Here is a 16,297-nt window from a genome sequence, read left to right as displayed (position 1 = left end):
CGTTCAGATAGTTTCTCCCATTCTATATGTTGCTCTAAGCCAAGGTAATAGTTGGGGTTACAGTAAAGTTTTAGAATGAACGATTGGAATAGTTGCCACTGGTTCACACGATCAAATTTAAAAGTCGGTATTCTTCGGTCAAAACTTCTGATGAAAAGACACAGCGCCAAGCCAAGAAAGACGGTAGCTCTGATAAGCAAATAGGCAAACGAATACAAGTTAAACCTCTCCATCTTGGCTTCGTAATGCTTAAAGATTATAATACGAGTAAATCCACAAAATTCGCATTTGGAGGACTGTTCGATTTGGTTCACCCGATAAAATGGAAAATCGTTTCCATACACATTTATAGGTTGTATATGCATTTTAGAACATCCGAAGTATCTGGAACAACAGCGTGGAGTATTAATATGTTTCACAAATAGCAAACCAAAATAGATCGAATAGATATAAATGAATTTCATCATTTTGGACACCAGAGGGTTACGACTAGGTAAAAGAGTAGATTGTCGGACGTCAAGGCCGCAATTGGCACCAGGAGGCCGACCGCCCACCTTGAAAACTCCTGCATCCAAGGACAAATTACGAAAGGCCATCAATAATACTTGCTTAGATTGCGAATGTTCAATTACGTTTTCGATAGTAAAGTTTTGAACTAATTGAACGTCACCAAATAACGAATTATACATTTCCCTTTCCATTGAAAGTGAACCGGTAAGACGTATAGATATGGGTTTTGCGTGATACAGTATTCGAAAATAAGATACGTTACAAGGTAAAATAATTTTTTCAGACGATAAAAATTGTAAACAACGCTTATTGTTAGGCGAATTCGATGCATCAGTTTTCGATACAATCTTGACCGATTGACGTTTTTCGTTAAGTACGATAATCTCAATAGCGTGAGTGGGTGAAGAAATAATATCGGTAGGACTTTTGTCATGGCACAAGGCTCGTGGGTGTACCGCTCCAACCACTGGATTGAATCTGTCAGTCACTTTATATGTTTTAATACCATAAATAGTAAGACAGCGGAATAGCTGTAACACCGAAAGGATAGATGGCTGATCGAAGAAACGAGAGTCGAGCTCACTGAGACAGGATTGTTTGATATATAACCGTATAAGCGATTTAACGTTGATCCAAAGCGTATCATAAGCCAAGCCGATTAGCCATTTTAAGGGTTGGCTATCTGTAAGCGATTTGGTTTGAGGAGGCACGCATTTGTTGGAAGATTCTGACAGCTGATCGGATTGAATTATAGACATCAACTCGTCCGAGTCAGTCAAGCTCTGTGGTGAAGTCGATTTTACGAGCGGTGTCCTCCCTACTAGAAGCCAACCAAATATTGAGTTTAACGCAAGGGGCTGATGTGCTTCACTCCTTAATATTTGATCGTTAAGTAACGAATTTGCGAAAACCTCCGCGCCTAAAAGTACGTCAATTGGTCCAGGGGTATCGAACCCTGGGTCCGCTAACTGTAACGAGTCGATATGAGAACAGCCTCGAATTTGAAGTTTTGCTCTTGGCTGATCACCACAGATTGTTGTCATGACATGCATGTCAACACCGATTAACGTGTGATTTGTAGCGGCAATAGAACAATTAATCGTGCCCGTAATATCAGCTGCAACGCCTCCCAAGCTATTGATACTTGACTGGCAAGGCATCTGTTTAAAATTCAGTTGTTGAGCTGCTTTAGACGTTATGATATTGTTTTGACTCCCGGTGTCAATAATTGCCCGAAATTGATGAAGTTGGCCGTCAACGTCCGGAATTCGGATTAAAGCAGTTGGCAAAAGAACTGTAGTGTTCGTTATAGAACCAGAATCTTTAACAACGAGAGAAATAGATTTCGAGTCTGTGACCATGGAGTCAAGATTCTCTTCCATGTCAGTATTACGGTCACAAATTAAGGAATGATGTTTAAGTTTGCAGTTAACGCACCGAAAAACGCTGACGCAAGTTCTCAGTTGGTGCGATCCTTTTAGACAGTTGTAGCACCAACCTTTTTCCTTCGCAATCATCCTGCGTTCATCAACTGACTTAGAAAGGAACGACTCACATCGGGTGATCGGATGAGAGTTAGCACAAAATGAACATTTTAGAGTCGATTGGTTATTTTGGTCGTATCTGTCGTTGTCACTTGGTGATTCTGTCGACGTTCGAGATGTACTTGAGCTCTCATTGGTAAGTAAGGTGTGAGTCACGACAGGTCGTTTAAAAGAAGGATTCAAAGGTTTGGGATTTTCCTTCGCCGATGTAGAATTTTTAGGAGGCTCACTAAAATGACTATCTCGCATAAGCGCTTCACACTTCGAATGTAAGAACTCCTTCAATTGTACATATTTAGGGAATTCGGACTTACTGCACTTCTCCTCAAAGTCGCGGCGTAATTTAGTATCTAATTTCGATAGTACGTGATACACAATAACAAAATCCCATTGGTCTACTGGAAGTTTCAGTTTCTTTAAGATGCTTAGATTTTCATCAATACTATCTAATGAACGACGGAACTCAGTCGCGTTTTGGAATTTGAGGGTAACGTTTAGTAAATCTCTCCAGCATGTGAAAGCTAGCTCCCGCTTATCTTGATAACGCGCGACCAAGGCAGCGTATGCATCCGAATAATAATCACCGGTAACGGGAAAAACACGAACGAGAGTTAATGGATCGCCGCTTATGGAGGAAATTAAATAGTGGAATTTCTCCACATCGGTGAGTGACTGACAGTTGTGGATAAGAGCGTTGAAGGTATCAAAGAACTCAGGCCATTTTTTAATGTCACCAGAAAACGTTGGTAGTTGAAGCTTAGGCAGTTTTATGTTTGACAGCGATGACGACTTTTGAATGGTATCAGAATTTGATAATTGGTTCCACTCGACCTTTGTGAAGGTACGACGAATACTCATAACCCCAAAATAGATATCATCAAACCGAGTACGCACGCGATCATCATCACTGGCATCATCGCATGTATCCAAAATATCGAGAATTGCAAAATGCGCCTGTTCAAAATCATTAGCAATTTTCTTAGCTTGATCGCAATAGGAAAGGAATAAATCGCATTGACTGTCATCATCCCTCGCTAATAAACCGATTTCTAATGCTTTAGACATCCGGTTCATAGCTATAGTGCGCTTACGACGTAAAGACGGCAAGTTCAAAACAGTAAGGCTATCCGTTTCCGTATGTTTAGCCTTAGTTTTTGTAGAACTAAGCTTACGAATTACACGTCTTGTATTGAACGACATGTTTTGTGCTTGAGTTGGCAAAAGGAGAGGTTATCACAATTCACAGCCGAATTGAAGACACGTAAACACCGGTTAATAGATAAAATAGATTGTTTATGTCAGATCTGTACAACCTGAACCTTCCTCGAATTTGAAAATGCACTAAACCCTAGTTTCAAACGTCTTTAGAATGTAAATTATATGGATTATAACGTTTGTTGTCGTCTAGAATAATACCGATGAACATCGAACGTAAACAACAATGACGTTCGCGCAAGTCGGCGGTAAAATGTGAACGAGTGACTTGAGAACACACAGACTTGTAGTTTAGGATGACCGTACGGACGAGTGGCAGACCTTAATACGTAGGCAGAAGGTTTGGAATTCTATGCCTTATGAGATTGCAATAAGTGTGCAAACGAATGAAGTTAGTTACAACTGAATGTATTGTGATCGAAATGATGAATGTTCAATTAACCAATAAGACTGCATTTAACAAGACGATTGCAACATGGCCGAATAATTGAGTTCCATATTTAACACAAAGGCATAAAATATGAATTTATTAAAGCCTAACTCTAACTGAAATCACTTGTTCTAGATATATTATGATCCGATTTAACGAATTTATGCACTAGTTCACGTCCTTATTAGATTATAATCGTTAAAATTATTATTTCTTTCTTGAAAAATACCAGCTAAGTATGTTATTATTCGAATTTGGAAATGCGACGAATAGGTAAAGTGGTCAGACGCTAATTCCCGGGTTTTTCGGCACCATAAAGATGTGGCGGCGCGGATCCAGTCGTAGTCCTGGGATCCTGTGTCGTCACGTCTGTGTTCGGAATCCTGGCCTTGTTAGCGATAATTCCGTCGTTTTAAAAGACTAAAGGTTCTACTCGCTCTTAGTTGGCTCAAACACAACATACGGGTACTTACGTATTGTTATCAGAATGTTGAGTCTTCTAAGCCGCATGCATGACCAAGGTCTTGATGTATTTCCACGTGGAAAGAAGATGAGGTGTCCATGATGAATAATAGCTGGTAAATCGGTAGTTACACTTGCACAACACGACACAATAAACTTTATTTATAAGTTCACCGCGGTGATGAAATATTGACTTCAAAGATCTGGATTAAATTGTCTCTTTTAACTTTAACGGTATTTTGCTAGGGTTTTAATGGCGTCGGTCCCTCGTTGTCGATGCCAACTCCCCGTTGCTTCTCCTTTTTTGATCACCGATACAATCGTATGCTCACAAACGAACGAGCGCCCGCTATTGGTTCAAACCAAAAGAGCGAGTAGGAACGTCATTACAGATTATAAAAACAAGAAAAACCACAGATTAAGCGAATAGCGTACAACGCCCATCTTTAGTAAACCTTCATGCCTTCAATGTTAGAATGCGCGAAGAGAAAGAAACTTAGGAAACTTTTTCCTAAAGCACTGTCCTTAATGATTGCTACATCCCCAGGCCCCTCCCTCAAGTGGTGTGGAAGAAGGACGGGCGAACGATCCTGTCGTCTCAGCGGGTGACGCAGGACAACTACGGCAAGACGCTGGTGATCAAACGCACGGGCTACGAGGACCAGGGCACCTACACGTGCGAGGTCAGCAACGGCGTTGGAACTGCTCAGACTTACTCCATACAGCTCAACGTTGAGGGTGAGTTCCATGATCCATTGTCTTTTAATCATAATTCAGCTAGAGGATTGCGGTAGAATGACAGCTACAATGTCACGATCGCAATCAGCTCTGATTGGTTGACGCTCGCTCACCATTGGCTACAATGCATTGTTGCAACAAAAATAGCACAAATTCAGCCAATCACAACAATTGAGATTGTAATAATGATTGATGCAGGTTTTAGACAATCGCCCTACAGTTTAAATTAGAATGTGTGGCATCCATTAGGTTTTAGACAATACATTGGCGCCGATTCTGTTATCTTTCTCTGAACTAAATTTAGAGTATCTGCATCTTTTTCCTTTTAATATTGCTAAAACGGGACGGAACATGAATTTTACATTTAAAGATTCTAAATTTAAGTGTACGCTACTAATTTAAACAATAGGCTCGCGATTGGCAGCTAAAGTCACGCGGTTTGACGGCTCCAAGTTAAATTTAAAACTGTCAAACTGTGTCTGTCCTTTTCATATTACATTAGTAAGAAGAGGATGCGAACACATGAAACAATAAATTTGTAAAATAAATCATTTCATATCTGAATAATTCTCTGCTCCATGACTAATCATCATGATCATCAATTACATCATTCGCTAACTCAGTGTTCAACGATGAATGATAGCCAGCGAACTCATTAGAGTTGAGAAGGACTTCGAAGTTTGCATAATAAGTAGATTATGAATACATTTTCTGAAAAAAAAAAAAAAACTCTGTTCTTGGCTTTCTTTTAACAAAATTAAAATGAAAAGAAAGTATGCCCCTTAATTTGTGTACATAATTAGATTATATAATATCATTTTCCCTATGAATAGCAAGCCGGGCATAATCATGTGCTCCCAGGCTTGACACGAAAGAATCTACTTTCCTATTTCTTTAAAATAATTTGAAGTACATAATAAACTATTAGAACTAGAGTAGGAGAACTAAAGTAACCGACATAGCTCAACGGGTTGCGAAGCTGAAGTTGCAACGGGCAGGGCACATAGTTCGTACTACCGATAGACGTTGGGGTCCCAGGGTGCTGGAATGGCGACCTCGCACCGGAAGACGCAGCGTTGGAAGACCCCCACTAGGTGGACGGACGACATCAGACGAGTCGCAGGGAGCCGCTGGATCCAGGCGGCGCAAGACCGTGGCGTGTGGAAGTCCCTACAAGAGACCTACGTCCAGCAGTGGACGTCTATTGGTTGATGATGATGAATAAACTGTTAAATGCAAGCTTAGAATCATTGCAAATTTTTGGCAATCATATGAGCACATTTGAGAAAACAATGTCTGTTCTGGATCTTTAATTAAATTCAAATCAATTAATTCGAAAAGAAAGTGTGCACCTTAATCACTGCCCCTATTATAAATGCGAAAGTGTGTTTGTTTGTTGGTTTATTGGTTTGTCCTTCAATCACGTCGCAACAGTGCAACGGTTTTGACGTGATTTTTTGCATGGGTATAGTCAAAGACCTGGAGAATAGAAAATCAAAGAGTTCCCACGGGATTTTTAAAAATCTGAATCCACGCGGGCGAAGCCGCGGGCATCAGCTAGTTTGTACATAATCAGACTATATTATGATGACTCCTATAAATAGCAAACCTGTATAATGATGCTCAGCTGTACACGCCTGGGCTCTCGGGCTCGACATGAAAGCGCGGAATAACTCGCAATGTTGTACTCTCCAGGCGGGGGTGGTGTACGCATTCCAACTATAAAGTCATTTTCGGGACTGTCCAGCTGCGCGATTGCGGGAGAATGACAGCTACAATGTCACGATCGCAATCACCTCTGATTGCTTAACGCTCGTTCACTATTGGCTACAATGCATTGTTGCAACAAGAATCGCACAAATTCAGCCAATCAGAACAATTGAGATTGTAATAATGATTGATGCAGGTTTTAGACAATCGCCCTGTTTGATATCCTGGAACTGGAGCATAAACACGTCGTAGGGATAGATAGATAGAAAACATCGTACAAATAACCTATAAACTAAAAACAATTGTATTCAAATGCTTAAAGCAATCTCCATCAGGCAACCTTTGGTGAGAGGAGAGACTAGGGGGATTTGGTATTACTATAGTATGGAAATCTATGAAGTAAAAAGTGGAAGTCAAACAAAATTCGCAGCTGTTCTTAGAAGGCTCATTTTGCAAAGAAATTCATTAAAAAAATTGCAACTCTAGTTACAAGACAGTAAAGTGCATTTCAACTCTGTTCTGTGGTCTAAAGTTTAACAAAAGCCTCTCTTTCTATCACGTAAACTCTTATCTCTTATCTTTCTCTCTCTTATGAGTCTTATGAGATCGGAATTCGCCCGCGCTGGTGACTGTTGCCACGTGACGTATTATATCACGTGACCAAGTGAGCCACGTCTGATAAAAACCGGCGGAGTGATAACGTATCTCGCGACAGGCGTAAATCTCGCGATCATTGCTGTCAAACGTCCGGCTAGAGAGAGACAGCAATAGCCACAACGCAAAATAATAAGAAGAAGAAGAAGAGAGACAGCAAATGAACTGTCGCATTGCTAATACTGTCGCGTTGCTGTCGCTACTGCAACGTTTTACGTAATCACACCGCGGGACGTCCTGGATAGTCCAAGACGGTTAGCCTCCCTACTGTGGCCACTCGTTGCTCTGAGGCTTGGTCGCTCGCGGAAAATTTTTCTTCTGAAGTCGAGTATTTTTAGTCGTGAAATTTGAACATCTTTCTCCATGAGAAAACTTCAATGGGTCCCCGCTAAGCGCTATAATTAAAACGTATGATGACGGTAAAAGGTTAAGTACAAGGGTTAAACTCTTTAGATTTTCTGCAGGTGCTTGTAGATGTCTAGACTTATTTATATTATTACAACTAGCGACCCGCCCCTGCTTCGCACGGGTAGCTTAACGCAATTTTTGTAGGGATTTCTATTTTTTTGAAAATAAAATACAGTCACTCAGGAATAATGTAGCTTTCTACTGGTGAAGAATTTTCATAATCGGTTCAGTAGTTCCGGAGATTACAAGAAAGTCCATACGGACTGGTCTATTTACTAAACGCCTCCAACTCGCGGCCATTTAGTTGTGGACGCGTCCGGAAGTGCGACGCTAATACGCTCCAATTGAGTTGAAACGACCGGCACAGGCGTCCTTATAAGGGCCAAATATTTCGGACAATAGAACCCGCCGCGGATATTGGTACGACGGGCATATCATGACGTCATAGTGGCTGGAATTTTTTCGCCGAGAACGATAAACAATATAAATAAGTGATTTCTAAATGATTTGTAGGTGATCTGCACTTACTCGTAAAAGTGACAGTTGCTATTAATCCCACTTCTGATTAATTGCGTTCCCACTTCTGATACATTGGAAAGAGTAAACCATTCCCAGATTTCTATAGAAATTTACTAACACGTATCTTCAGGAGTAGTCTCTGAAAAGAACAGCTTCCATTTATATTCCAAAAAAGAATCTTCAACCGCCTGCTGATGATTGATAGTTCGACCCATCAACGTATTAAAGCCAAATTATAGGCTAGGTAGTTTTTTTTCGAGTTTTGGAGTGTTCCTTAAAAAGCTTAATCTTTCGATATGGGTTCGTATAAAAACCGCAATCAACTTATTCAGTACCGCACCCTTACAATGCATGATGTATCAAATTTAGGGAGGGTCAATACGTTCACAGTAAGGTCTTTGCCCCGCCATTATATCCGACTCCGTAATATAATCGATATTGAATGAATTTATGCAACGCGCTTCGCAATACAAACTCATTGAATACTTGTGCCGATTGAAAGACAATGTCCGACCGGCTTTGAGATACGTCTACGCAAACTACAGTCGCGATCTATCAGCTCAATCAATCCACAGATGTACGAATCCAATATTATAAATGCGAAAGTGCGTTTTTCTGTATAATAAGTTTTCACGATTCATCAGGCAATTTCGTCAACGATCTTGACGTTTAGCACAGAGACAGCTTACGCAGACAGGATAATTTTATGACGGGATAGCAAATACTTCTAATAATGATCATAGTAAGACACGAACCGCTAAGATTTGGAATACCGTTCCAGCATCAGTTTTACCCTCCAATTATAATATACCTTCAAGTCAACAATGAATAGGCATCTTCTAGGCAATTGCACTCCATCTTAGGCTGCACCATCACTTGCCACCAGGTCTGATTGCAGCCAAGCGCTAGTCTATAAATTAAAAAAAAATACAAAGGTGGCTCCATTATGTATGACTGACCATTGTAACATTAGAGTATTTCACCGGAAGCTTAGATATTGCCAGAGAGGCTAGATGCTCTGTTGAAAGTAGTATGAAAAGCCAACCAAAGTTGGGGTTGGAAATTGGCGTGTATGTAGTCACTGCACTCGTGTGTATGATGTCCGCAACCGCATAATCTCGTTAGAGCAATTGTTTAGTGCTTTGCAACGTTACGCGTCACCACGCTGCAGTAATTGTGTCACGCGGATAAACGAAATCAGGGCTGACATCAAAGAGGGGATAAAATTATATTTCACTAATTACCAAAACGTGGGATGATCTCCAGCCCGCTAGAGGTGGTGGGGAGCGGATGGATGAGGAAGGCGGAAGACCGTGTTTGGTGGCGCGCTCTTGGAAAGGCCTATGTCCAGCAGTGGACGCAAACAGACTGATGGATTGGATTGGAATTGCTAATATGTTTAACTTGACTTCAGCAAGGAATGCGTTTTTATTGCAACCAGAAAAACTGATTTCTGGCTGTTTTCCTGGGAAGATGATTTGACGAATTGTTTGTCAAAATTGGCTAAAGATCTTTTTTAGAATACACAAGACTGACAAAGTTCAAAACTGGCCACTATTCATTGGACTTTCAAGAGCGTCCAGATTATGATCAAACAAATTGCGATGAAGGAAAAATTTCTCTTTATAATCATACTAGCTGATGCCCGCTACTTCATCCGCGTGGATTTCGGTTGCTAAAATCCCGTGGGAACTCTTTGATTTTCCGGGATAAAAAAGAGCCTATGTCACTCGCCAGGTCGTTAACTATATCCATTAAAAAAATCACGTCAACTCGTTGCTCCGTTGCGACGTGATTGAAGGACAAACCAACAAACAAACACACTTTTGCCTTTATAATATGGGTAGTGATATTCGACAAGGACTCAACAATATAAGGTTGGACCAAAATCTAAAAGGATATATTCGAATTTCAATATTTTTGTTCGAACTTTTTGCAACCCCTTTATCAGGAAAATGATTGATGTTATCAAAACAAAGGCTTCGTCAACCCTATCCACATGTATCGCATGCGACAATTGAGGGATTACTGGATTGCAAGTGTTATGTGTGACATAAATAACCACATTCCTGTATAAATTGTATCAACTTTATAAAATGCAAACAATGAACCTTGTCACATACGAGTATATTAGCTTCAGTTTGCCACCACTTGAAGCTTGGTTTCATTTTTACGATGTTACATTTCCTGATTAACTTAATGGACGTTATGTAGACAAGTAACTGTTGAATCGAGACGAATGATCGGCATTGTAACCAGCAAAGTAAATAGAATAGTAAAGATTGTTTTGAGCCAACGCATAGAGGTATAAAAAAAATATGAAAAAATTAAAAAAATCTTTATTATTCTCTTTACATTGCCTTAAAAGTAAAGAACGGTAACAACTGCTTTAGTTAGAAACTGTGTTACAGTTGTTAACGCCCACCATAATAATAAAAAAGAAAAAGCACAATGTTAAAAAATCTATGAAAATTATGTTAGATTAATATGTGTGTGTGTGTGTGTTTTTCTGTGTATAAGATGTATGAATGGATTATGGAAATGGTTTGCGCCCACTGAGATTTTTGCCTCTATCATTTGTATGGGATAACGTAACAGAGAGAGCGCTATATGTATATCGCTTCTTTTCGCGGGTATTAATGCACTCTCAACCAAATACCCCTTTATAAAATTTTAAAACTTCTAATTGAAAGAAAGTTTGCTACAATTTCTGCACCACAAAATACAGAAAAAAAAACAAAATGACAGAACATGATTCTTAGATCCCCTTTCAAGTTAAAGCGTTGCTTAGAAAAGGCTCAGTGAAAAGTATGAGGGGGTGAAAATAATTAAGGTGAAAATCTTTCAAAACATTAAGGCGTCACGATATTGTTTAGGTTTGTAATCGCATGCGTTGTTTCGAGCACGCAATCACGCTTGTTTAGTGCCTGCTGGGGAGCCGTGGTCGTTACAAAGGTTTTATTTGAAAAGTTGAGATGTACCTACTCGTATGGTTAAAGGGAAAACTTCGCCAAAAAACTGTACTAAGCTAAGCTAACGTTTATTCGCTAGCGTCGCGTAAAAACTTTGTATGAAAGAAAGAAGGAAAGATAGAAAACTTTTTTATTTGATCACTACATCACTATGAACACTACAATAAAACTTCAAACTAATTTAATTAACTACTACATCGTAATTATACTCAAAGGTAAAAATATTCTAAATAAAGTGTCATGTGTGAATAAATATAGGTCGCCCACTCAGCTTGCAGCATGAAAAATTGTATTTACCCACAAACACTGTATAATTTTTAACCGACTTAAAAAAAGGAGATTGATTTGATCATGTAGAGAAACTCAAAGCATAGGTCTCTCTTTCGCCCGCTCAGCTTTAGTATGAGGCCCATAGTTAGCGACCATGTCTCGGATCCATATGTCATCATTGGAATTTTGAACGAGAAGACATCTCGAAGCTTCCCGAACGCTTTCCAGCCAAGTTGGATTCGGCGGTTATTTTTTTCTCGAAATTGGTACCTAGCTGGATCGTGTGTCCCAGGTGCCCAGGTGTAGGTACATAAATAAATAAATAAATAAAGCCTTTATTACTGAATTTACATTTAAAAGTTAAATTTAAATTCAGTAATAAAGTCAGTTTAAATTCAGTAAGTCGAAATTGTAGACAACAATTTCGACCTCTCATCGATGAAGCCGCCCTAATTTCGACCTTATCTAAATATATAAAAGGAAAAGGTGACTAACTGACTGACTGATCTATCAACGCACAGCTCAAACTACTGGACGGATCGGGCTGAAATTTGGCATGCAGATAGCTATTTTGACGTAGGAATCCGCTAAGAAAGGTTTTTGAAAATTCTACCCCTAAGGGGGTGAAATTTGTGTTATCCACGCGGACGAAGTCGCGAGCATAGGCTAGTGCATTAATAAATCGAAAGGAATTTCGCCTCATATATTTTTGTTGTTTTCGCAAACACGTGTATTTGTACAAAATGCTACATTTTATAATCCGCTGCACCGGAGGGTTGCGATCGTATCAATAAAACGAATGGGCCTGAAGCCATAAACATTGCGGGGTAAAAAAAGCATTACGTTGCAACGTAAATGTCACGACACGTTACAGCTTATAAGACCACTGCTGGTTTGAAGCTATGAGTAAATCAAACATTGGTACTATTCTGAGCACAACTAAATTTTAGAGTGTTTTTTTTTTAGTTTAGTTTAATATTCTTTATTGTACACCAAAAAGAAAAGACACAAAAAGAAACATGTAAAAGAAGAATATACAATTAGCGGCCTTATCGCTGTGAAGCGATCTCTACCAGGCAACTAGGTTGAAGAGGAAGTGTTCGCACTCTTTTCTTACTAATATAATATGAAAAGGACAGACACAGTTTGAGAGTTTTAAATTTAATTTAGAGCTGTCAAACCTCGTGGCTTTAGCTGTCAGTCGCGAGCCTATAGTTTAAATTTGTAGCGTGCACTAAAATTTAGAGTCTTTAAATGTAAAATTCATGTTCCGTCCCGGTTTAGCAATATTAAAATGAAAAAGATGCAGAGACTCTAAATCTAGTTTAGAGAAAGACCACAGAATCGGCGCCATTATGCAACAACTATCAAAAATTTGCAAGAAAGAAACGTTAAACTTAAAAAAAACTAAACAAAAATTCTTTGTATTTTATACATTCACACTAAGTAACGCCTATATAGGGTTTCATATTATTTTATTGTAACAAAAATGTTTTTGTCCACAGCCGCACCCTTCTTCATCGAAGAACCCCAGTTCCAGAACCTAGCGGAGGGAGAGACCGCAGTCATCAACTGTAAAGCCGGCGGTACTCCAGACCCCATGATATCGTGGGTGCACAACGGCAAGCCCATCGAGCAGGCGGAACACAACCCGCGCCGCGTGGTTTCCTCCAACTCCATCGTTATCTCGGACCTGGTGAAGAAGGACACTGGCAACTACGGCTGTAACGCCACCAACTCCAACGGATACGTCTACAAGGACGTTTACATCAACGTGCAATGTGAGTACATCTGGTATTTTTAGGGTTCCGTACCTCAAAAGGAAAAACGGAACCCTTATAGGATCACTTTGTTGTCTTTCTGTCTGTCTGTCAAGAAACTTACAGGGTGCTTCCCGTTGACCTAGAATCATGAAATTTGGCAGGTAGGTAGATCTTATAGCTGACATTTGGGGAAAAATCTGAAAACCGTGAATTTAGGGTTAGATCACACAAAAAAATTTAAATTGTGGTCATGAACTAATAATTAGTATTTTCAACTTTCGAAGTGAGTGACTATATTATCAAGTGGGGTATCATATGAATGGTCTTCACCTGTACATTCTAAAACAGATTTTTATTTATTTTTATGCATCATAGTTTTTGAATTATCGTGCAAAATGTCGAACAAATACGACTGTAGTACGGAACCCTCATTGCGCGAGCCTGACTCGCACTTGGCCGGTTTTTTTTTACTCTTACTACTTCAGGTAAAAGGTCTAAAAAGTTGTGATAGCATAGTGGTTAGGTCGTCCGCCCTCTGATCGGAGAATCCGTCTCAAAATGAGAAGGGTTTGGCCATAGTCTACCACGCTGGCGGATTGGTAGACTTCACACACCTTTGAGAACATTATGGAGAACTCTCAGGCATGCAGGTTTCCTCACGATGTTTTCCTTCACCGTTCAAGCGAGTGATATTTAATTTCGACGCCGAAAAGTTAGAGGTGGCGTGCCCGGGATTGAACCCCCGACCTCCCGAATAAGAGGCGGACGTCGTAACCACTAGACTATCACCGCTTTCTTGATACATCCCTTAATTACCAAACTTTGATGCAATAAAATTCAACGATCGCGATTTCATTATTGGTTCGGTACTTTTTTATTATTGGTTAAAATTCTTAAACAACTCTTGCTAGAGTAAGTAGTAACATTAATGATAAAACTCTTTAAAAAGTTTTGCTATTGTACCTTCCATAAATCAACTATTAAAAATTGCGACGATCAGAACGACAATGGAATCCAAAGTTTCGTAATACAGGGGCAAGATATATTGGCAAAAGAACTGCTTATACCAGCTGCACTTTTTCTTATTCCTTGCCGAATCGAATGAGATTGCGTGTCCCTGCACTGGATGAATCATTGTAACCCTCGAATTTACCCTGAGGCGGTTTTTAGGGTTTCGCACCTCAAAAGGGAAAAAAAGAACCCTTATAGGATCACTTCGACGACCTCCCTGGCGCAGTGGTGAGCGCTGTGGTCTTAATAGTGGGAGGTCCCGGGTTCGATTCCTGGCAGGGGTTTGGAATTTTATAATTTCTAAATTTCTGGTCTGGTCTGGTGGGAGGCTTCGGCCGTGGCTAGTTACCACCCTACCGGCAAAGCCGTTCCGGTACGATGCCGTGTAGAAACCAAAGGGGTATGGGTTTAATAAAAACTGTCATACCCCTTCCAGGTTAGCCCGCTATCATCTTAGACTGCATCATCACTTACCACCAGGTGAGATTGCAGTCAAGGGCTAACTTGTATCTGAAAAAAAAAAAAAAAAAAACTTCGTTGCCTGTCTGTCTATCGTGGCTGTCAATTCGGGGGAATCAAAACCCCACTTCCCATTGACCTAGACTCATGAAATCTGGCAGGAAGCAATGTCTTGAAGTAAAGGAAAAAAATCGAAAACCATGAATTTGTGTTTAAATCACAAAAAAAATTCGTTTCCACGACCGCTGAGTGACAGTTGTCTGATGAAGGGTTGCGAAACTGAAATGGCAATGGGCAGGGCACATAGTTCATAAAACGGATAGACGTTGGGGTCTCAAGGTGCTGGAATGGCGACCTCGCACCGGAAGCGTTAGAAGACCCCCTCACTAGGTAGACGGACGGACAGACGGCGCAAGACCGTGGCGTGTGGAAGTCCGTACAAGAGACCTATGTCTAACCGTGGACGTCTATCGGTTGATGATGATGATGTCCACGACCAAATAATTAGTTTAATAAATCACATCAAGATGGCGCTATACGTCATTAACTTGCAGTGTTGTATATTGTTGTAATTTTTTTCTGGCTTGAGATTTCTTGTACGATCACGGAACCTTTGTTGTGCGAGTCCTGCTCGCACTTGACTGTTTTTTTTCCGGGGTGCGGTCATCCCCTGGGTACAATTTTTTTGTCAGCAGGATCATCCACCCCTGTCACCTTTGTTAGTTTATCGATTCGATGTTGCGTTACAAATTCGATCTATTTGCTATTAGTAGCCAGAGCCGCAGTATTATTTGTAGTAAGTTTTTTTTTTAATTTTGATGATAGATTTTTTGTGGAATTAGTGCGGGCTAGTTAAAGTAGATTAATCGGTTTGTGCATCACACAAAAAAAAATTGTGGTGATGAACTAATAATTAGTATTTTCAATTTTAGAAGTAAGATAACTACATATATCAAGTGGGGCATGATATGAAAGGGCTGTACCTGTGCATTCTAAAATAGATTATTATTTATTTTTATGCATCATAGTTTCTGAATTATCGTGCAAAATGTCGAAAAAATACGACTGTAGTAGGGAACCCTTCACGTGCGTTCACAATAAAAGTATATTGATTGGTTCATACAAAATGAACATTTGTTTAGCTACTAGAATCTAGATAAAAGAGATATTCTAGCTAATAGATTGTACGTGGTGTAGAATTGTAGATGCTTGTCATAAAACGGATATTACATGAACAAAGTGCATTCAAGAATTTTAATAGTATTATAATTGTCAATAGTAAAGTTGAATCACGTACTTGCGTACCAGTTCAGGGTTATTGTTTATATTTACAATGTAAATCAAAGAATCACGTAATATACTACTTCTTTAACTAATAACTTCGTGTGACTCATAATTTTTAGGGTTCCGTACCTCAAAAGGAAAAACGGAACCCTTATAGGATCACTTTGTTGTCAGTCTGTCTAGAAACCTACAGGGTACTCCCCGTTGGGTAGGTCTTATAGCTGACATTCGGGGAAAAATCTGAAAACCATGAATTTGTGGTTACATCACACAAAAAAAAATTAATTGTGGTCATAAGCTAATAATTAGTATTTTCAATTTTCGAAGTGAGATAACTATATATATCTA

The 16,297-nt window shown here is 39.7% G+C and overlaps 1 protein-coding gene and 1 long non-coding RNA gene across 4 annotated transcripts in view; one reads left to right on the top strand and one right to left on the bottom strand.

Moving 5' to 3' along the window:
• Nucleotides 1–16,297, bottom strand: part of LOC138403831 (uncharacterized) — a 227,726-nt gene that overhangs the window by 76,017 nt on the left and 135,412 nt on the right. The window lies entirely within an intron of this gene.
• The window catches only part of Nrg (Neuroglian), an 87,363-nt gene that overhangs the window by 45,026 nt on the left and 26,040 nt on the right, over nt 1–16,297 (top strand). For all 3 annotated transcript variants that reach the window (XR_011237905.1, XR_011237907.1, XM_069505231.1), the window contains exons 5-6: nt 4,709–4,899; nt 12,938–13,213. Coding sequence is in view for 1 of the 3 variants with exons in the window: in XM_069505231.1 (XP_069361332.1) it covers nt 4,709–4,899; nt 12,938–13,213 (467 nt within the window). In the remaining 2 variants the exon portion in view is untranslated. The remainder of the gene's footprint in view (nt 1–4,708; nt 4,900–12,937; nt 13,214–16,297) is intronic.

This window comes from Maniola hyperantus, chromosome 2, assembly GCF_902806685.2.
Source record: "Maniola hyperantus chromosome 2, iAphHyp1.2, whole genome shotgun sequence".
Taxonomy (NCBI): Eukaryota; Metazoa; Arthropoda; class Insecta; order Lepidoptera; family Nymphalidae; genus Maniola; species Maniola hyperantus.
The sequence above is the reverse complement of the archived record's forward strand: the minus strand, read 5'-3'. Positions and strand labels throughout refer to the sequence as shown.